Source organism: Lutra lutra, chromosome 5 (genome assembly GCF_902655055.1).
Source record: "Lutra lutra chromosome 5, mLutLut1.2, whole genome shotgun sequence".
In the NCBI taxonomy this organism is placed as follows: Eukaryota; Metazoa; Chordata; class Mammalia; order Carnivora; family Mustelidae; genus Lutra; species Lutra lutra.
This window is the reverse complement of record NC_062282.1, coordinates 143,047,147-143,071,092: the sequence shown is the minus strand read 5'-3', so window position 1 is coordinate 143,071,092 and position 23,946 is coordinate 143,047,147. Positions and strand designations below refer to the sequence as shown.

The window sequence follows — 23,946 nt, the reverse complement described above, 5'->3', positions numbered from 1 at the left end:
AATTATGTTTCAATATCAGTTCATTAATTTTGATGAACATACCTACCACAGGAATACAAGATTCTAGTAATAGGGATAACTGAGTGTGAGGTTATACGGCAAATCTTTGTACTATTGTTTTTATAAAAATTCAGTCATTCTAAAAATGTTCCTTAAAAAAAGTTTATTTAAAACTGACATTTTATTAAAATATTTAATTTTTTTATTTTTATTTTTTTTTAATTTTTTTATTTTTTCAGCATAACAGTATTCATTATTTTTGCACCACACCCAGTGCTCCATGCAATCCGTGCCCTCTACAATACCCACCACCTGGTGCCCCCAACCTCCCACCCCCCACCCCTTCAAAATTCTCAGATCGTTTTTCAGAGTCCATAGTCTCTCATGGTTCACCTCCCCTTCCAATTTCCCTCAACTCCCTTCTCCTCTCCATCTCCCCTTGTCCTCCATGCTATAAAATATTTAATTTAAAAAACGTTTAAACGTTTAAATGTCTTAAAAAAGATGTTTCTCATACTAACTATTCAGCTGAAGATGTAAGACACAGAGTACATGTGAGATAAGATTTCATTTTTAATAAGTTCAAGGATAGAACTAATCTCTGCTGTTAGGAGTCCTGAAGATGGTTTCACTTGGGAGAAGAAAGTGACTAGAAGGGACCCTGAGGCATCTCCCAGGGTGGGAGCCGTATTAGATCCTTGGGCTCCGTGTGGGTCACATGGGTGTGTTCACCTTGGAAACCATTCATTGAGCTTTTCTTAGGATTTTTATGCTTGTATCTCTACATATGTTATCCTTCAATAAAAATTAAAAAGCAGTGGTGTTATTTGGTTTTGCCCAATGGCTTTTGGAATACATAGATTATCGAAGTTTTTTTTAGTCTTAAACATCAAAATTCATTTTATGGGAATGATTTAAAAGAATATCAAAACTTTAAAAATGTAGTATTAACCCATAAACGGTCACATGGAAGTATTACTTTGTGAAATTCCAGACTGAGTCTGGGATGGGTTAGGGATTTCTCTCGTCCCGGTGCAGAGCTCTCACAGACTTTTATTGTTGTTCTTTCTGTCATTGTATGCAATTACGATTTTATATGCCTGTTTTCTTCTATAGAATAAAGTCATGGAGAGCGGAAACATTATCTTACTCATCTTTTGCTCTCCAGTGGCTGGCCTATGTTCTCAGAGGTAGTATGTGGTCAGTAAAGATGACTGGTACTCATGAGTTAAAGAATGAATACATGTATAATCCAGTAAGTTCACAGTAAAGATCATTTACTTTTTGAGATGTGTTCGTGTATAATGTTTCTGATAATTCTTCTCATTCCTTTCTTCTCTCTTTCTGAAATCCACCTTTCTAGAAATGGACTATAGGGTGTTTTAGGTTGATATACCAATATTTTTATCTTTCTCTTTCCTATTTTCCATTTTCAGTCATTCTGTCCTGCTTTCTGGGCTTTATAGTCTGTCCCTTTTACTGGAGTTTTAAATAGGGTAATAAAATGTTAACTATGTGGAAGCTCTTTCTTATTTTTTATTACATATTTTCATAGGACAACATTCTTTTTTAGTGGATGCAGTATATTCTCTCTCTCTCTCTGAAGATATTTATATTTGAGGTTACTTTTTCTCTGCATTGTATTCTTTCTAAATCCGTTTTCTCTTTTTCCCCTCCTGGGCCAGGAGGGTAGGAGAAGGTTAAGGAGATTTTCTTCAGCTCTAAATTTGTTCTGATCTTTTCTACAGCAACAACTACAATGTGTTAGGTACTGGAGGGATAAAAAGACTATTTTGGTCTTCTAATAAGTCCATTTTCCAGTTTCCATGCAAAGGGGTAGAGGTAGGAGCAGACTATCTCAGACAAATGAGCCATCATATACTAATACACAGAAGTAAGAAATAGCATGATGCGCTATTAGACATAGCCACCGTATAGAGGCAATCATAGGAATAGTAAAAGATGAAGTTGAAAGGATAGGTAGAGAGACCAGATCATATAACGTGTTTTTATATTCATTCAAATTAGGATTAAACTCTGAGGGATTAATTATCAAAATAGCAGGAATTTAAATGAGTTGGGAATTCTACTTTTCTCTCATGTGAGGTAGTGGTCCTGCTACTCTGTGATCCAAGATGGCCATTCCACCATCATGTCAGCATTCTAGGGAGCATACAGGAGAGAAAAATCAAAATCTCCTCCCCCTAAGGATGTTTCCTGGAAGTTGTACACTTTACCTTCCATCGGCTAGGCCTTCACTGTACATCACATCTACTAGTTACACAAGAGTCTAGGAAATGCAGACTTTTGGGAGAGGGTGGCCCTGTGTCCTGCTAACTTTCTTAGTTCAGTATTCTTTTGCTGAGAAGAGAAGGGGTTTGTTATGGGACAATTCACAGTCTTGTTTAAGAGTTTAGATTTTATCTAGACTGTGGGGGAGGGCCACTGAAGAGGTGTAAGCCAGGAAGTCCCCATTTCAGAAAGGTCACTCTAGCTGTGACATCAAGGATAAAGTGACATGAAATTAGCAACTATCTGAGTGATTCAGCAACCAGGAGAAGCACCTAAGTATGAGAAGTCTGACATGTCCCAGGGGTCTAGAAAGGCTGAAGAGAGAACATCCATGCCAGTGACATTAAATGACTGAATTGATTTTGGGCTTTTATCCGCAGGGTTGTACATTTGATTTATAATTATTTGCGGAATGCGGTCACCCTAAATCTAGGCCTGAGTCAGATAGATTGTGAGTAGTATTCTTGACATGAGATACGGCCCCATAATCTTAGAGGAATTTGGTTCTCGGATTAGTAGAGAAGCTTTGTTTCTCTAAGGATGTGTACTATGTTTTTTTTTTTTTTAATGGCACATACACATTGTATACATTTACATTTACATACAAAAAGATATACCCCAAAAGTATATTTTTCTTTATATTCCCAAATCTGAGAACATGATAAGTCTCCGAGGTATTGCTTATTCTTCTACAAAACCTCCCTGCATACACACACAGACACATACACACTCCTTCTTTTTTTTAAAACATGTATTATTTGCAGAGGATTTCCAGTGTAAGTTCTTCAACTTCATGGAATTTAACTAGGTATGCAGATTTAGCATAACAAAGGATATTAGACGGTGGGTGTAACTATTGCATCTGCTCGCGGTCAACGGGTTCAAGAATGGGGGCATATATATTCTTGTTTATTGACAAGAATCGAGTCCCAGTGACCCCTACTGTCCCCAAAGTTATATAAGAATCCCTTTGAATTGAGTGTGATTCTAGTATTTATAGATGTACATGTTTGCATTATTATCCTCATATATATGTATATATATGTATATATGTATATAGCATGGAATTTAAATGCAAGCTCGTTACTTCATCTGGTGCTCAGTCAAATAGTGAATCCATCCAAAGGCTAAAGGAAAAGCTCACTGCATTAGAATTGTGAAAAGGATACATTAGTCTCCAACTTAGAATATTCCTAAAGGCTTTTCAGAAGAACCGTGATCTCACTGTATACATGGTCCCATATTTTTGTTCTTGTTTAATAATACAGGTTCTTAATTTTTTATGTCAGGCTTATCAGCACATGTAAACCTTCCTTTATTAATTTTTTTAAAGAGCTGTGCTATGTATATTCCAGTTCCCTATTGATGAACATTCTATTTTGTTTGGTATTTTCATCTTATTTTGTTTTACTTGGTGAGAATTTGTTTTTGTTCTTTCCTGCCTTTTATGCACAGTGTTTTAACAAATGATACTTAGATTAGCATTCTTATATTCCTGATGGGAGTGTATCTCTGTTGACATGTACGTACCTACATTACAAATAGTACTTTAGTGAACATGAGAAAGAAAATGTGTATACAAATACATACAGACAGTTAATGTGAGTCCCAGTTATAGTGTTGAGGGCCAAATGGTGTGTTTACTTTTCACTTTGATTAATTTAAAATTACCCAGTTATCCGCTGGAAGTAGCCTGCCATATGCTCCCCACAAAGGTTTTTATGGTGCCCCAGGTAGGTAACATAAATGCATGAAGAAGCCTGTGTGTAAGTTGTTTGTACTGAGACCAAGCAGCCTCTCTATGTTCTCTTAAAACATCGTCCACCAAGGGCACCCGGGTGGCTCAGTGGGTTAAGCCTCCGTCTTCATTCAGTTCAGGTCATGATCCCAGAGTCCTGGGATCGAGCCCCATATCGGGCTCCCTGCTCAGTGAGGAGCCTGCTTCTCTTTTTCTCTCTTCCTCTGTGCTCTCCCTCTCTCATCCACTCAATAAATAAATAAAATCTTTAAAAAAAATTAAAAAGATAAAACATTGTCCACCAAACTATCTAAATCAAATAGCCCATTTAGGTTACATGCTTGCCAAGGCCATCTTGTAAAAAAAAAGTTTTCACTTTTGCTATTTTCTCAGTGAAAGATGGTATTTTAATGATAAGTTTGAGCAATATTTATATTTATAAGCAATATGCCTGCCTTTGTTTGTGAACTTTTGCATTCCCTTTGTGACCCATGATGATGAAGGCACAGGTGTTGAAGATGCCTCTGCCAGTAAAAAAAAAAAATGTGAAAAATATACCAAAATATATTGAGCCATCCATCAGTGGAGCCTAAACATAGACAAAAAGCTGGTAGAAGGATAGAAAAATTTCAGAAACTTCATAAAGCAAAAGAGATGTGCTTCTTACTGTTCACATTTTCCCTTATTTTTCATTAATATACAATCCACCAGCATTTCCCCATAATTTGCTCATTTATTGCTCATGTTAACTCTGGGCTGTGGCAATGATGAGTGCTTAATAATGTGATACTTAATGACAAAAATATTCAGTTTCTACTAGTGATTGTATATGCTGGCCTGTTGACATTAAGTCCATAAAATTGAATTGTACCCATTATCAGAGGATGAGAAATTGTGTTGACAGGAATTTTCAATGGATGGTTTTTCTTGAGTTCAGGAATTGAACTTCTTAAAAAAGATTTTTATGGTACTGAATAATAGTTTAGTGTGTAAAGAAAGTATGGATGGAGGTGGACATACATAGACACTTTCACACAAATTAGCAAAAAAAAAATTAGAGGAAGGAAGGTAGAAGAAGTAGTTTAGAAATACTTGAGGATCCAATTTAATGCTTTATTTTTCCCCCCATCTCTTCTTAATTTAATTTATAATCTGAAAACTCAGGGAAATGGTCTGTGGGATTATCTATTAGAATACCCTAGAATCAAACATAATGCAATAAAACCATGCAGTTACATGCCCCATGATAATGCAAATTTGGATGATAGTGATTGAAAGTTGGTTTTCATTGTCATCCCAATCCATATATTTAAATGAAGGTGATCAAATGAGGAGGAGGCTGGGGATGGAAAGAAGAATGAGACCCTCACTTGGGGAACCAGGCAAGTTGAGGGAAGTCCTCATGTCTTAGTATTCATCCTTTCCAACTCTGTGGATGAGGGATGACACAGGTGCCTGCTAATCAGGAGATTCCCAAATTACTGTCATTCTCCAGGAAGTCCCAACAAGTCTTGAAATCCAGCCTCTGCCCCCAGTCCACAGTTGAGACAGAGGGCACAGCTGCTCCCAGGGGGCACCAACCTTCAACTGGCACTTCATAGATTTTGTGTGGCTATCATTCCAGTATCATGACCAACTCCTACAGGAATGAATCTCTTGGATCCTACTTACCACATCATTACAGTTTTATTGTACTTTAATTTCTGCTGACTGGAAATGTGCTACTATACTACCTCAGCATCATGGAAGAAGAAGTCATCTGAGGAAACTTAATTGTCTAACTAAAAGTTATGTGTTTGCTCGTCTGGTTCAATTGTCTGTTCACTTCTTATAGCCGCCCTTAATAGATATGAAGTTCAATGGTGGTAGCAATTATGTGAAAAAAATTGTTTTGTTTTGTTTTGTTTTGTTTTTTTATAACCTCTCATCACATTGAGCTCCAAAGAAAGTAGAAGACTTTCTAATGGTAGTAATGATTTTGGGGTGGGGAGAGGGGGAGTTTATATATCAGAATAGGGGAAAAATAATTGTGAGTACAGAACTCAACATCTGAAATCCAGTAATTAACTGTGACTACAAATAAGCTCTAAAAGAGACATATTTAGGTTGACGTTTATATATACCTTACCAAAGTAGCTTTTTACCATTTTGAAAATAACCACTTAGGTAATTTTTGTGTCTAATATAAATAAATAGAATCAACTTAAATAGTCAGTTGTTGACATATCATACATATGTGATATTTTTGTGCTTGATGTTTCAATACTAAACTATTTGGGAATTTATTTCATTAAGTCTTTATTATGAGTTTACCATATGTTTGTGAAGAAAGCACATCCAAAAAATTTCAGTAGAAATATTTGAGGTTAATAACAGAAGGACTTAATATTTTTATTCTCCAAGGTTTTAGAATGAGAACAATCTACATTTACCTTTGTAGTAACCAAATGATTTTTTTTTTTAGCAAAGAGCCTGTATTATTACTTGAATAAAGGTTGCATATCTAGGCTATTTTATGTATAAGGAAATATCTCCGCACCATCATCAAATCAATTGTATTCATTCATTTTCATCTGCTAACTGTTTCCCAGGGTTCAGTTATTCTATTACTCACAGAGCTGAAAGGGTACATTAGAAATGGTCCCTGTATGAGACCTGTGTATATTTTACTGTTTGAGGGAGACAAATACTTAGCACTCCTCTTGCCAACCCAGGCTTTAAACCAATTGAGAAATTCAGCGTAAGCAGTTTGAAGCTAAAATACTTCAGTTACTGATAAAAGGCCGCTTGAAGAATGAGACTTCAGTGTAGTGGTGTGCTAGAGCCAATTCCGAGGAGCTGTGAGAGCTCGTTGTTCACATACCTTCCCAGTTCCATGCTCAGGGATGCCATGTTGGTAGCTTACAAAGACCTGTGGTGGAAGTATGTACACCACAGAATTTAGTTAATCACATATAGCAGGGACCATTTTCCTCCTGGAGATCTGGTTGTTAAACATTTAACAGCATACCACTGTCTGAAAGCATCCATTAGTCCAAGTCCTGAATCCCCGTACTTACCTGCTCTACCTGACACAGTGGAGGCCAGGAGATGCCTTCCTTGCACTTGGAGCTGAACAAGTGTGTTAGTTATATGCAGAGAACACACTCTGCGTGTAACTAACCCACTGGAGGAAGTCAAAAGGAACAACTTTATATTTGGTCTTTCCAAACTCTTCCATTCATTCCACATTCCCAAGAGTGGGAGACATGAGGAGATGAACATCTAGGACTCTGCTAGGAAGGAAACATGACAGGTGTTACTGTTCCTTCACCCTTAATAAATTGTCCCCAATCCTCTGTTTTTTGCTCTTTTGTCTATTGGCTTTAGCCATTTAGAATTAACTATTAAGGAATGATCTTGTTTTCTATGGGGAGGAAATTTGGATTTCGTTAGGAGAGTTTTCTTCCTACCTCTATCAGCATGCTACCTCAATACCAACCATTGTTTCTTTGAGTATCCTCCTGGAAATACTGGTCATCCATTATTTTTTGTCTCCAAAAATTCTCGACCTATGGACCCTCATATGAAATTGAAATATTAATAGATTTAAATTCCATTGTTCTCTCTATAGATTCAACTACAGAATTCCCGTATACATTTTTGTTTTCTGGAACAATATGTGATTTCAGAATGGAAGGCATTCCCCATGCCATGCTGAGAAGTCAATGGCTGTGTAATTTTCTGGTATAACATATCCCAGCATAGTTTATCAACTTTAGCCACACCTAGGCTTATAGGATTTGGGTATTTCTGAAGCTGTTGTAACAGTTTTCCACGGGTGGCCAAAGACATGCTCTGAAGTTGCATTCTCCATGGAGCCCACAATGTGTGCAAAGCCCAGAAAGCACCAGTTAAAGATGAGGAAAAGCAGAAATACCTATGTCCACCACTCCACTGTCTTCCTAAAGTACTGGAATTGTTCAGATGAGTACAGTAATTAAATCAATTTCAAAAACTTTCTATTCAATCTGAAGATGTATTTGCTGGTTTCTTTCTCATCTCACAAGACGTCCAACCACATTGTCTAGCAGAAGCTTTACAATTTAACAGACAGATCATTCGATGTTAAGGAGATGACAGATTTCCTACCCAGTGCATCTCCACAGGCTCTTAGTCAATGAAGGAGCTGAGGTAACACACATGTCAGCCTGTCACTACATCCGTGTTGTCAAACATATTGCCAAGTCAGATTCTACTTACTCATGTCATAGAATGTCTCCTTAGCAATCTCAAATGTAAAGCCTAGATCCTGGATGAGTCCCCCATTACTAAACTTAACTTCAAGTTATGAAGCTCTACATAAGGACAGTATAAATATGTCCATTGCTTTAGACAAAATAAACATTTTAGAGTAAATGCATCAACTTTCTTCTGATTCCCAAATATACTTATTGTAGTTATTTCTGAATTTGAAACCGTATATCTTTATGAATAGTATTTGTTGTTTGCAACACATTTTAAATAACATGATGTTAGTGGCAACGTATTTTGTAACTTTCTTTGACAGGCATCATTGCTAAAGAAGGTTGCCATGATTCTCTTTCTGTTTCTTTGGTTTCTTGACATAGAACGTATGTTTTGATAACATCACATAGTATATATTAAAAATGTTCAGAGCTGCTACATGGTAAGGCAAATTAAAATACTTTGTAGGCTTTGCATTTGAAAACATTTTTAATTTTGAACACTTCGAAACATACGGAAGACTACAGAAAACAATAAAACACACACATAGTACCAGTGAAACAGATTTAATAGATATTCGGGTTTGCTCTATTTGTCTTGGAATTTGCTTTTCCCTGTTTAAACTGCAAAGGAACCACAAAACCTCTGCGTCCCTTGCTCCCAACCGAACCTCCTCTTTCCTCTTAAAGTTGCTACCTATCTCCCTGTGCTTTGGAACTTTTCCTGCCTCATGACAATACATAGTCTGACGTGCGTATTTTAAAATTCACATAAGTGGCATAATTTATGAATTTAGTTTAAATTCTAATTTTGTTGCTTGATGATTAGGAAATATAAAAAGCAAAAGTGGGGGCGCCTGGGTGTCTCCGTCAGTTTTGAGCATCTATCTTCGACTTGGGTCATGATCCCAGAGTTCTGGGATCAAACCCCGTGTCAGGCTTCCTGCTCAGCGGGGAGTCTGCTCCCTTCCCCTCTGCCAGCCCCCCAACTTGTGCTCTCTCAAATAAATAAATAAATAAGCAAACAAACAAATAAAATCTTCAAAATTAAAAAAATAAAAAATAAAAAACAAAAGTGGGCTTGAAATCCTTTTCCATGTTTAATGAGATCCTGTGTTGTCAAGTCTATTGTCAAGCAATTTTCGCTTGTTTTTATTTGTATGTTTGCTTTTAAAGAAGTGTTCGAGAGAGATCCTGTGGTCTTTGTGTTCTTAGCTGCTTGCCATTCTCTGTCCATTGTCTCTCTACTTGACGGATAATTTTATAAATGCTCTGGTAATGTATTTTCTCCTTCAGTTTGTGTGGACCTGGCCCCCGAGTATTGATCTGATCCTTTCCTCACGTCTTTTCCTGTCATCTTCTGGGTTCGTGAATTTGGCTGTTTGATATTTTGGTTCTTGAGGGTAAAGACTGTTCAGTCTGTTGTACTCATACCACACAGCAGTTTGGCTGGGGAGGAGGTTCGTGGGTGACATTTTGTCCCTCCCAGAACTTTATACACATTGCTGTTCTGTCTTCCGTCATTTGATATTGATCAGGGAAAGTTCTGATACCAGCTTGATTTTTCTCACTTGAACTTAACTTGCCCCTTCTGCCTGGCTGCCTGTCCTTGAAGTGCTGGTTATTTCTTAGTGGCAATTGCTAACCAACAGGTATTACTGATGCACATTGTGTGGTTTAAACAAACTAGCTCCTTTCTGTCAGAGAAATTAGTCTTTTGAATACATTGGTTTTCTTGTTTTATAATAATGAAGCCTATTTATTAGGAAAACCAACATTCCCTAGGATGGATATCCACTTTGCATTTTCTCCCTCTCTATTACTATTATTTCCTCTCTAATTTCTGCAATCAGTACTGACTTCAGAACTCATCAAGTGAGGTGCTTGCTTTGGACGTTGTGTTTGAGGGCACCTGTTCTGCCTCCCTTTGCTGCCTTTTGGGACCCAGCATCTAAGTCCAGCTTGTGTCTGTATCTAGATCACATTCTGTATCTAGATCACACCCCAATACCCTAGAACTTGCCATTCCCAGCTATCAACTCCAAAATGTCCAAAGACTTGTGGTAGCTTCCAGTCATGATCTTTCTTTCTGAGAGCAGACCAGATCCCTGGTACATTAGGACCCAAGGAATGGCCAAAAGTGACTGTTTGCAGAGACTATAGAGAGACAAAGCTTGGAAGTATGGGTTAGGATATCAACCTACATGCTTTTGAGGCCCCTCATGGTGTAAGGAAGACTGGAATGGGAAAAGGAGAATGATGGGCCATGGTTGGAGTTTGGGGGCCAGAAGCTTGTCCTTCTTCACTGCCACACCCTGATGTAGAATACTGAGTAGTCCAAAAATTCTATATTTAAACTTGGACTTTCAAGTCTTTTTATCATGGTCAGTAATTTAGTTTCAGTAACATCTTTTCTCTTTCTGTTTCCATTTCATTTATGAATTTGGTCATGATGGTATTTCAGAACTCAGTTTGTTTCTTTGGCTTCAGTTTCTCTTCTCTTTTATTCTGTATGTATCTACATCTCTATGTCTTCACATTGGTTGCTATGCATCTGTAGAGGTAGACAGAGATCTTGCTCTAGATAATGGCATAGGTTTATCTTATGAGGTATTTCTTTAGCACAAAACATTCAGGGCACATTTTCTTCTCTTTCCTCCCAGTGGAATTCATTACTTTTTTCTGTGTGTGTTCCATGTTTCTTCTCTTCCCCCAGCCCTGCCACAATAGTGTTTACAGAGTTTCCATGCCAATTTTTTTTTTTTTTTCATCTTGCTTAGCTTGAACAGCTCTGCTTGGAACTTGCCTTGGGCTTCAAGCTGCGTGGGTGACTCCTCCCCACGAACCCCCTCCGCAGTGTTTCTGTCGTGTCTCAGTCCGACTTTTCTCAGGCAAACCCCGAGGTGTAAGGCGAGCTTCTTTCATATCCTCACCATAGTCCCATAGCTTGAAGGCCTGGGGGAGATGCAGCAGAGGTGGGGATGGACAGGAATCAGGATTTACTGCTTTCCTTTTGTAGGATCGATGATGTTATGTTCCAGTTCATTCTCCTGCCGCATTCGGGGTTATCACGGGCCTGTGGGGAAGGTGTTTCTGTGTCGTGTCAATGCTTCAGTTGCACATGGTTCCAGGGCTTCTGCTCCCACCCCCCAGCCCCTTGTTCACTTCCCTTGTTCTACCATCTGCTCTTCTGCAGTCCTTCCCATACTTTGTAGTCCTCCCCCAGTCTCTGTCCACATAATGCTTTAGAATTTATTTGTGAAAACATGAGGACTTTTGTTACTTCGCTTTGTTACTTCATCCCAAGGCGTGACTGCAAGTCTAAGGATCCGTAAGGAGCCAAGCTAAAATCCTTTTTTTCTTTCGCTGATAGCCTTTCCAATTTAGGACTGTAAATGGCACCATTTTCATTCTCTAGTTTCGGCTCTTCAGTGCTTTTGCTGTTCGTTGTTTTACCTGTGACTGCGGAAGGAGAGTCTACTTAGCTCACTTTTCAAGGCGACCTCCGATTTTATGAATAAAAGGAATGCCCACATGCCGGCTAACACGATGGAAAAAGTTGATCAGGATATAAAAAGTAAAACAATGAGAAGCCATTTCATTTACATTTTCATTCAAGGCACACCTCGTACCGTCATTTGGTGTTATTACCCAGAAACTTTTCCTTTGAATTGCTTCCTGGAGATCCTATCTATCAAGCTGTCTTAAGTAAGTAGCTTTTGTTCTTGACCTCGCTCATGCCAGAGCATTTGGAGTTTAAGGGAAAAGAGTGCTCTGAGGAGCTTAGGAAGAAAAACACTGATTAGAAAATCGTATTTTCTGACTTTTCAGCATTAAAACTTCACTCTTCTCCTAGCTCAGAAACTCAGCTCTCTTTTATACATACATTCATGTAACTGTAGTATATACCCAGTCTACTTTGGGGAATCAGATGATGACTCTGTTGTTTTTGGCCATTGAGTCGAAGCTAACTAGCCCCACACCGGCCCTGTTTGCTAAGCAATTGTTTAAAGCAGCTTGTAATAGGAAAGTTTCTTGTAACATGCCATCACACCTCGGTGTCACATCTTATTCTGAGATGGACTGAGGGTAATTTCGGTTTACCACTAGTAAATATGGATGTTGGGAAATTGATTGCTTTAAACAGTAACAATATTCAGTAGTGTATCTGTTAGAACAGCGCGTATATCAGAAACTAGACAAATCCTTGTATGGTAAGATATTGATGCCACAGGCCTGGCAAGTATGACTGTCTGGGCACATCTTCTTACATGTGAGGAGGCAGGACAGGGTTAAGAAAAAATATTATAAGAGAGAAAATGACCCTCAGGCAGGTAGGATGCCCTGTGTTTGTTTATTATTTGAGAAAGGCTAATTTGGGTATTTTAATTTTGAGGAAGATTTGTCCAAAATATTTTTTTTTCATTTTTTTTTTTTAAGATTTTATTTATTTATTTGACAGAGAGAAATCACAAGTAGGCAGAGAGGCAGGCAGAGAGAGAGGAGGAAGCAGGCTCCCTGCTGAGCAGAAAGCCCGATGTGAGGCTCGAACCCAGGACCTAGGATCATGACCTGAGCCGAAGGCAGCGGCTTAACCCACTGAGCCACCCAGGCGCCCCTTTTTTTTTCATTTGTATGAAAGGAGAGTAACTCTGTGGTGTGTTCATGTAAGAACACAGGGTCTATTGAGCCTGAGGTCTCAAAATGGTGATGTGTGGGGTGAATTATGCCTGCGTACAGATTTGGCTCAACCTGCATTGTCCTTTTTTTTTTTTCTTTTTAATGGCACCAATGCTTGAAAAATCTGTAAATTTCACATATAAATCAGTCTTTCTAGCTTCTCTTGAAGTCTTTAGAAAAGGGCAAAGCAGGGATAGCTCAGTGGGTTAAGCATCTGACTTTGGGTCAGGTCATGATCGCAGGGTCCTGGGATCTAGCCCCATGTCCCTGCAGAGTCTGCTTCTCCATCTCTCTTCACCTTTTCCTCCTGCTGCCTTCCTTCCCTCCTCCCCCCAACCCAGCTCATGCTGTCTCTCTCTCAAATAAATAAAATCTTAAAAAAAAAAAAAGGAAGAAAGAAAAGACCAAGACAAGGCCTTCTTTGCCTGTCCCCTTCATATGGTGGTATCTGCAGCTATTCACCATATTTCCCTCTTTATTATAGTATATATACATGCCTGCTTTGTGGTATGCTTGAACATGCTGTTACTTCACGAACATTCCTTGTATAGTTCTGTTAATGTTTAACCCGTCTTCTGAAAAAAAAAGTTGAATGGCTAGATATTACAAGTTACCTAAAAGATTTAGTCATCATTCCCTAAGTATTGGTTCACATATATGAAAATCATATATTAATCATATATTCTAAAATCCACACACATCATCCTCCACATATTAGATCTTGACATTTCAGAACATGTGGTTTATACACTCATAATTTTCATATTATTTAGAATATTTTTAAAAATCCCTTTCTTAATGAAATGAACTTAAATGGGGGCATCTGGGTGGCTCGGTGCGTTAAAGCCTCTGCCTTCAGCCCAGGTCATGATCTCAGAGTCCTGGGATCAAGCCCCGCATCAGGCTCTCTGCTCAGCATGGAGCTTGCTTCCTCCTCTCTCTCTCTGCCTGCCTCTCTGTCTGTCAAATAAATAAATAAAATCTTAAATAAATAAATAAAATTTTTAAAAAAGAAAGAAATTAACTTAAATGGCACAGTTGTTCCACCTTTTGATTCAGTTAGACCTCGGAAAAAGAAAAAGTCTTACTTTGAAAAAAAGTGGGTTTTATACTAACAATGTAACAAATATGTTAATTAAATATTTTTTTAAATAGAAATAGAGAATTTGATGACTTGTCATGGAACTGTGTGTAATTTTCACCGCTAGAGGGCTTTGCTTTTTTTTTTTTCAATCAGTAAGATTATTGTGAAGATAAACAAGTTTTTATGGTTTCCAAATTTTAACTGAATAATTACAAAGTTTCAAATGAGTATATACTATATATTATATATTATAATGATATGCATAGCATGCAGAAATCTTACCCCGACTATAAGTAAAATATGTAATATTTGAAACTGCGGAAAAGGCAATGTTTCATATTTTATTAAGTGAAGAGTAGTCAATAATGCAAATTCACAGGTGAGAAAAGATTTACAGTTTTCCTGTGCTCAGTGCCTTAACATTTTAAAAGTGCTAGAAAAATATTCTACATTTTGCTTATCCAAATACCATATGTAGAACTTGTATATTTATAGTACCTTTGCCAACAGTTTTGTTAGAACTAACCCATAGGAATAACTTTAGCTACAAATGTTCTGAAATCTCTGTTCTCATAAAGAAAAAAAAAACATGCTGAAGTCTTTCAGGGAATTTTCAACAGAGTGAGAGCCATGAAAGATCAATTTTCAATGACCTAGCGCATTTAAGAGGCTGCTGTCTCTCCTTGGTGAAAATCTTCATTGTTTTTCAAATTATGTGTAATTTATTTTTCTAAAATATCTTTGGGGCCCTGTGACAATAAAGACAGATGCTTGGCAAGCCAATTCGAAAAGAATCCCAAATTTTAAATTCTGCCTTTCTCTTTCATTTCGTGTATTCTGATTTATTAAATCAGACATCCAGGTATTATATTGTAAAATACAACTCACCTTACTCTGTTAAGATTTTTGGAACTCAGGCACAGAGGGAGATATCATAATGCTTGCATGCCTTTATTAAACCAAGGATAATGTCCCTCCGCACGTTTGTGCTAAGCATGCTCTCATCCTAATTGAGTTAGACTGGCTATTTTCAAGTTGGGAAAGATATTCTAAAGATGAGCTGTAGAGATTTTCACATGTTTTCACTAATGCAAAAATAATGTAATATAACCTTCCCATTTGCATCATTTTCTGTAATTATCCCTAAGTTTGCTTAGGACAAGAATCATCTTTTTTAATGACTTGCTTTATGGCAGCATCTTTCTACTTCCTCAAGGCTCCATAAAATCATAGATGCTCACATCACTTTTCTGTTCAAACCTTGCCAATTTTTTTTTTCAGATACAAGTCAAACTCACAGTATTTAACATGGTAGTGAAGATGGTTAAGCATTCTAGCACTTCTTCACCTTTTTCTTTTTCCTTTTCTGTCTTTACCCATGTTCTCCCTTCTTAATCTGCCACTTCATGGACCCCCAGGGAGCACAATGTCACAGACACAGACACACACACACACACACACACACACTCTCATCCATTCCATATACCCCTTGTAGTCTGCTATATTAGATGACTTTCTTTCTTTTGTTGTTTTTTTTAATTAACATATGATGTATTTTTTGCTTCAGGGGCATGGGGTCTGTGAATCATCAGTCTTACACAATTCACAGCACTCACCATAGCACATACCCAACCCAATGTCCATCACCCAGTCACTCTATCCCTACCCCTCCACCCCACAGCAACCCTCAGTTTGTTTCCCAAGATCAAGAGTCTCTTATGGTTTGTCTCCCTCCTGATCTCATCTTGTTTCATTTTTCCTTCCCTTTCCCCAATGACCCCCCCACCCTGCCTTTCAAATTCTTCATATCAGAGAGATCATATGATAATTGTCTTTCTCTGATTGACTTATTTCGTTTATCATAACACCCTCTAGCTCCATCCACATCATTGCAAATGGCAAGATTTGGGGTGTTTTGATGGCTGCATAGTATTCCATTGTGTTTATATACACCACATCTTCTTTATCCATTCATCTGTTGATGGACATCTAGGTTCTTTCCATAGTTTGGCTATTGTGGACATTGCTGCTATAAACATTCGGGTGCACGTGCCCTTTCGGATCACTACGTTTGTATCTTTAGGGTAAATACCCAGTAGTGCAATTGCTGGGTCATAGCGTAGCTCTATTTTCAACTCTCTGAGGAAATTCCATGCTGTTTCCCAGAAGAAGAAGAAAGAGAGAGAGGGGAAAATTGGATGACGTTCTGTTCTTGGAAATCTCTATTTATTTTTCAAACCATCCCTCCTTCCTTTAAATTGCATTTTATTGTGCTTTAAATGCTCTTCCACTTTTTTTTTTTTTTACCTTGTCCTTCAAGGTCCATTTTAAATGCTTCCTACCACCAAGACCTTCCCTGACATTGTTTCTCCCTCCCTCCATGGTGGAATTAATTGTTCTTTCCTATCTGCTGTCAAAATATTTTATCCATACCTGTGTTGTAGCACGTATCACAGATGCCACAGACAGTTTCTCTGTCTCCACCCCTCTCTCTTTCTTCTTCTTTTTTTTTAATTGACAAAGTTGAGAACTAATGCCAGAAAGAAAAGACTTGGTTTCACCGTTGTATAACTGGTGAGAGTCCACATTAAAATTATATCCAAATATCCTACCTTCAAATCAAATAGTATTATCAATATCAATATTTCTAATACTATTATTTTGAGTGATACATGCTCTTATTTCTATAGTGTAAGTATATTCTTGAGATATCATGGAAAGGAGTAACAGAGGTTTTTTCTGATGTTTTTGACAAGTAATTTTATATTCTACATGGATTCTAAGGTAATTTAGATAAAAAATAATCTAATTCACTGAATTCTTCTTCCTTTATGTTATTTACCAAACATTTAGCTCGGTATCTGAGATGTACAAAGTAAACACATGTCAAAATGCCACTTTAATGTATATGTCAGTATTTCTTAAGAGGTCTTGATAAATGAAATGCTTTAGAAATCTTACGAGTTTATTTTAACGTATCATTGTGGTGCCTTCTTTTCATGAGAGCTATGTCTGAAAGTATCATATTTTTAAACCATGCTTATATATGTTGTGCATATATATTATATGAATATGTAATATGTGTTACATATGTTATTCTATTATTATTAAATATATTTAATATAATAATGTATATATTAGAGAAAGGGAAATTAGGAATCTCATGAATATAGTTTATTTACAACCAAAATTCATCACCCCAAAGTTTATAAACAAGCACCAAACTATAAGCAATAGGTAACTAACTTAAAAATGTTTTGTTACAATATTTTTCATTTGATTTTTTAAATGTTTATTATTTTTTAATTCAACATATATGTCAGTCCCAGACAAAGACACAGGTTAGCCTGCCCTCTCGGAGCTTAAAGTCTCACCAAGGAGACAGACATGAAAGGGCTGATAGCATTCAGTCACTATATTAGTGTGATACATGCTGTGACACATACATGGAGGTGCTCTTGGGTTGTGGTAGGGACCATGAGAACATACTGGAAGAATTCCTGGAAGAGGAGATATGGAGACTCATGTTTGAAGGATAGGCACTGTGTGTGAAACAGAGCGTGTGTATATGTGTGTGTGTTTGTGTTATGGGGGGAAACAGGAATGACCATGTCTAGGTAGACTTCTATGTAGATTTATGGATTATCTATGAATGACTTCTACAAAGACCCAGAGAGGGGCGCCTGGGTAGCATCCAACTCTTTGTTTCAGCTCAGGTCATGATCTCAGGGTTCTAACATCGAGCCCTCGTGAGGCTCCATGCTGGGCATGGAACCTGCTTGAGATTCTTTCTCTCTGTCTCCCTCTGCCCCTTCCCACCCCTGCATCTCTGTCTCTAAAAAAATTTAAAAAGACCCAGAGATAGGAGCTTAGCTTCTTCGAAGCACTGGAAGAAATAAAAAGAGCACAGAGTGAGGAAAGTGACATAGGAGCCTGAAGGTGTGGAAAACAGGACCCAGATCTGAGGGATATTACGGTCTTGTAAATTATCTGACCTCGATCTTAAGAACCATTAAGGCTTAATCATTTATGTCATGTAAATACATGTAACAAATATATACATATTTTTCAAAAGCTCTGTCTGAACGCAATGCGGAGAATAGATTAAATGGAAGAATGAATGGACTCGGGCAGGGTTTTGTTTGTACAACCTGACTCATGTTGCTGACAGAATATATATATATATATATATATTTTATTGAGCTGCTTTAACATCAGTAGGGAATATAATACACAACCAGAGGTTTATTTCATTTACACTTTTACAAATACAAAAAGAGAGAGGGATTGAGAGCTGTAAGCTGGTGTTAAAGTTGCATTTCCATTATCATGAGCTATGCCCACCCCCGAATATTATTAACGTAATGGAATCATATCTAAGTGTGTACTCAGAAAGTGTATAGATGAGTCTTTTACAACTATTAAGCCACTAAAGCAATTATGATGAGGAATGTTTCCTTTTCCACACTTTACAAGCAGCCTCAGTAGAAGCATGTTGCCTGTTAAAATACCAAGATACTTTATAAAAGCAGAAATTAAAGTGAGCAGAGGCATTTCAGGCATTATAATCTGTGGGTAATGTTTGCGACAGGGGAAAGAAAAGTTGTAAACACCTCACCTGATAGATGAGTGAAAAACTGATAGACACGTCAATGTGGGACTTAGAGCCCACGTAGTACATTTTAATTATAGGAAGCTAACCTGTGCTTTAATGGTACTTTCTCCCTTTGTTCATAATTGTTTTACATTCATTCTAAAGAATAAGCATTTAGATGGCGTGTGACCGTTAGAAACTGTGTATAACTCAAAGATATTGTGGTTTCCTTTCCCGACCACAGTAATAAGGCAAATGTCCCAAAAAGTGAGTGAAATGAATTTTTTGGTTTCCTAGTGCTTATAAAAGTTATGTTGACACTCTACTATAGTCTCTGAAATGTTCAATAGCATGAAGTCTTTAAAAAAACAATGTACATATACCTTAATTTAAAGATATTTTACTGCTAAAAAATGCTTTCAGTGACTCATCATCTTTTTGCTGTTGGAGGGTCCTGCCTCCATGGGGATGGCTGCTGACCGATCAGGGTGGTGACTCTTGAAAGCTGGGGCGACTGTGGCAGTTCCTTAACATAAGACAGCAATGACGTTTGCCACACTGATTGCCTCTTCCTTTCAGAAATTCTTCTTCTGTAGCACGTGATGCTGTTTGATAGCCTTTTCCCCACACCAGGACTTCTTTCCAAACTGGACACAATCCTCTCAGACCCTGCCGTTGCCCTATCAACTAAGTGTGTGTCATGTTCTAACTCATTTGTTGTCATTTCAACAATCTTCACGCCGTCTTTCCCAGGAGCAGATTCCGTCTCAAGGAACCACTTTCTCTGCTCATCCCTGAGAAACAATGCCTCATCCATCCAAGTTTTATCACGAGATGGTAACATTCAGTCCCACATTCAGGCTCCACTTCTTTTTTTTTTTTTTAAGATTTTATTTATTTATTTGACACAGAGAGATCACAAGTAGACAGAGAGGCAGGCAGAGCGAGAGACAGAGACAGAGAGGGAAGCAGGCTCCCCGCTGAGCAGAGAGCCCCATAGACCCTGAGATCATGACCTGAGCCAAAGGCAGCGGCTTAACCCACTGAGCCACCCAGGCGCCCCTCAGGCTCCACTTCTAATGCTAGTTCTCACGCTGTTTCCCTCCTAATGGCATCTAGACTCTGCAATAAAGCAGATCACAATAATAAAACAAAGTATGTCGGTATAATAATTTCAGGAATTTCTACTTCCTTCAGGAGCATCTCAGAAATGCTCATGATTCTATGTGGAATTGATTTCAATGAAACCAGGTAGTTTCATGTTATAAGTTTAAAAAAAAAAATTTAAATGTCTTGATTTTGCAAAGTGTGGAGTTAAAAATTTTGGATTGTTTTGTGCTTCAAGTAACATAACCTGTTGAAACTTGTGTGATTTTCCAAAGCTGCCAGGGCCCATTAACATTTTGGACAAATCGTATCTGGAATTATATTTTATAGCTGGACCGAGGCTATCTGTATACTATCAGTACTATGACTATAAAGTAAACTATGACTTAAAGGAAATGACCCTAGTATAACATGAGTGTCCCATCTGCACCTCTCTGTCAAAGCACTAACTTCATGCACTTTTTTGGTGGTGCCTTAAATCTCACCCTTCTGACGACTCATGTTTAAAAATTGCAATTTACAACATCTAAACTTCTTAACATGGCCTACTGGGCACCCCCCCTACCCAGAACCTGGTCTTTATCTATTTTCAGCGTTCTGTCCTATTCACTTGTCATTTCCTACTTTATTCTTTTTTTTTAAAAAAAAGATTTTATTTATTTACTTGTCAGAGAGAGAGTGCACACAAGCAGAGGGAGCATTAGACAGAGGGCTGAGCAGGGAGTGGGCCACCCATTCTGGGGCTCAATCTCAGGACCCTGGGATCATGACCTGAACCGAAGGCAGATGCTTAACGAACTGAGCCGCCTGCTCGTCCATTCCTACTTTATTCTTTACAAACACATTTAAAAAAAAAAAGTGTTTCATACCTTCGTGCCTCCACCAAGAAATGACTTTTCCTTCTAATTTTATTTTACCTTTCAAGACTTCTCTCAGGTGTCACCTGGCTTGAAACGATCTCTGACCAATGCTACCACTGACCTGCTTGGAAAGAGATCACTCCTGTTTTCCTGGACTTGCAGATCCTTTTACCACCACACACACACAATGTACCATAATTATTAGCCTACATGGGAGTAAATAAGGTCCAGCTCATCCTTTATCTCTGATTTTCTTGGGTATCATTTTAACCATCAAGCTAGTTATACACACTTTTGTTCCCATCTCCAAATCACATTCTTTATAAGGACATACCAGTATGATTCTCATTCTTCTATCCTTTTTTTTTTTCTTTTTAAACTAGCTTCCATACCCAGCACAGAGCCCAGCTCCAGGCTTGAACTCAGACCCTGAGCTTAAGACCTGAGCTGAGATGTCAGGCGCTTCACCAGCTGAGCCCTCGGTGGCCCTTCCTTCTTTATCATCTCTATCCAGTGTCTAGTCCTTTCTCAAGACACAACCCCTTTTAGCTACTCATCTTTATTTTCTTTTTTTTTAAGATCTTATTTATTTATTTGAGTGGGAGAGAGAAGGCACATGTGTGCAAGCAGGGAAGGGGCAGAGGAGAAGAAAAAAGAGAGTATCAAGTAGACTCAGCACTGAGCATGGACTTTGATGTGGGGCTCAATCTCAAGACCGTGAGATCATGACCTGATGCAAAATCAAGAGTGGGGTGCTTAACCAACTGACCCACCCAGATGCCCCTTCTTGTCTTTATTTTCTGATTAGTCAACTATCTAAGTAATATCTCCAACACTTTTTTTAAAACTTCAGCTCACGTCATTTGACTCATCTTTATGGAAGATGAATTAATCTTTTGTTTTTTTCCATATGTTGAAGAGATCCACCAATAATCAGTATCTCAATAGTAAAAATAGAATGAAACAATGTTAATGAACTCATAAAGAAATGAATTTAAACGTGTGTCTCTAAACTTGAACCTCCCAGAAATGAATTCAATTGAAGATAGGAATGAATTCTCATCTCGCACACCATTGTTATCAACCACACTGTCAACAGTTTATTTCTTCCCGTTTTAGTGCTGTGTTACAAATTTCCAGTTATATGACCTGTTGAATGGAACTCATTATTATTTTTTTCTTGGAGCTTTCTGATTCCCTGTGTTACTTTAAAGTAATTGCTTTTTAGGGACCCCAGGGTGGTGCAGTCTGTTAAGCCTTGGACTCTTGGTTTTGGCTCAGGTCATGATTTCAGGATTGTGGATCCACCTCCAGGCCAGGCTCGATGCTCAACACAGAGTCTGCTTATTCTCCCTCTCCCTCCCTCTGCCACTCAGCACCCTAAAATAAATAAATAAATGAATAAGTCTTAAAAAAAAAAAGAATAATTGCTTTTTAGGTCTGTGGTATGGGTGTTATTCATAAGTTCTTTTATTTGCTTTCACTCTTCTGTATTACAATGTTTCTTGGCTCTAATTCTTCCTGTCTGGGATCCCATTTTACTGTGTTACAGTATGTCCTTCACTTTTAAAGAACAGATACAAGGGATATATACACTGTCCTTGTCCCCAATATCCAAAAATATTTCAATTTTCCCTTACATTGAGATGGTAATTTAGCCAAGTGTAGAAATGGGATTGAAATCACTTTAGCCAGAACCATTGAAGTTACTGGTAAAAATGTTTTTGGTTATCCATTTGTCCTAGAGAAACTGTGATGTTTATTTGATTTTCACTTCTTTCCGGGTGTCCTGGGTTTATCTGGTGGGTGATTGACTTTGTTTTTCCCTGATTAGCCCTCAGATGGTGTTTTCCATCTGAAGCTCCCTTTGTATTATCAACTATGAAATTTTTTCTTTTATTGTTTCTTTGAACATTGCCATCCTACATTTCCCCCCCATTGTTCTGGAACTCTTCAATCAGTTGGAGGTCCAGGGCTGATCTTCTTGCTCTCTGTGTCCTAACTTTTCTTTTGTATTTTCCTTTAAGAGAAAATCTTGCTTTATGGTTGGGAATCTTTCTTAGATTGTATCTTCCAGCCTTCCTATTATTTTTCTTTTAATTTAGTACTTATGCTTTATATTCCAAATATTTCTCTGACATCCTCTACTTTTTAAAGAAAATAACTGTATGGTCTTATTTTATAACTGCAAGACATTCTCAACCCTCTGTAATACACTAATTAGATTTATTGCAAAGTTCTCTTTGGTTCACCAATAATGGCAGCTTCATCTTCACGATTGACTCAGCCTTCTATTTATCCAGAAACATTGTTCAGTTTCCTTATAGCTAAAATCTCAGATGTTCAATTTCCTTATAGGTAAAATCTCACTTTTTCTGCCCTGCTGTTAATCTTGCTGCCCTTCAAAGAACATGAGGCTATTTGACACAGTGTTTTCCACTGTGAATTACAGTCACTCACCAACTTCACACTCTAATTTTTGCATTGATTCTCACTCCCACCCTCTCTGTATCCCACTTTCAAGTTTGAAATCCTTCTGGGATTCCATCAGTGCTTTTTCCACCTTTTTATTAATTCATCCCAGTATTTATAAAAATCTCTGATCCATGTATGCCCCACTTTGAGAAAAATTTCTGAATTTATTACTGTCATTCCCCTTTACTGTCATTTAACTATGATTTGGAGAGGAAGACACTAAGTACGTGTGATCAGTCCCTATTAAGCTAGAAACATTTTTTTGTAATTCTCACTGTCTCCTGTAATAACAGATGAATAGTATTTGCACAAGAGATATTTGTCAAACCCAGTTGAATACACAGAAAACAAGACAGATTACATTATAGCTTTATCTTGCTATTCTGTTGATGAGGCTTGATATGAATGATGATGTTGTTTGTTTTTCTTTTTAATCTTGGTTGCATCCAGAGAACAGAGTATCCATTGCCTCCTTTATGTATATGACAAAAGCAAACAACACAATACTTCCTCAAAATATACTGTGTGCTGTCTGTAAAAGTTTCAAAAGTAATGCCTGGGTGTCTCAGTAAGTTAAACTTCCCACTTTTGGTTTTGTCTCATGACACGATTGGTCATGAACTCAACCCTGGTACTTTAAAAAGTTTCAAAAAATTAAACATTTATAAGGAAGTTTATCGTTCCCATGTACTTCCTAACAAGAATAGTTAGATGCATATGATTTTTTGTTTGTTTGTTTCTGTGGTGTGTGTGTGTGTTTCAGAGGTTACTATTTGACTTGAAATATCCTTCCTCCCTTTTTGTTCTATAGAATCATTGCTATTCACTAGGTGCATTGAGCCCCATATAAAAGCCTCCATTCCCCAGCCTCCTTGCCTCTAGGAAACTTA

The 23,946-nt window shown here is 37.7% G+C and overlaps 1 protein-coding gene across 8 annotated transcripts in view; it reads left to right on the top strand.

The window, feature by feature from the left end:
• The window catches only part of PRR16 (proline rich 16), a 195,945-nt gene that overhangs the window by 159,988 nt on the left and 12,011 nt on the right, over positions 1–23,946 (top strand). Inside the window, exon 2 of one of the 8 annotated variants that reach the window (XM_047731051.1) lies at positions 19,368–19,451. The exons of the other annotated variants lie outside the window; for them this stretch is intronic. Coding sequence (XP_047587007.1) covers positions 19,419–19,451 — 33 coding nt within the window. The 5' untranslated portion in view covers positions 19,368–19,418. The remainder of the gene's footprint in view (positions 1–19,367; positions 19,452–23,946) is intronic. 8 annotated transcript variants of the gene reach the window in all.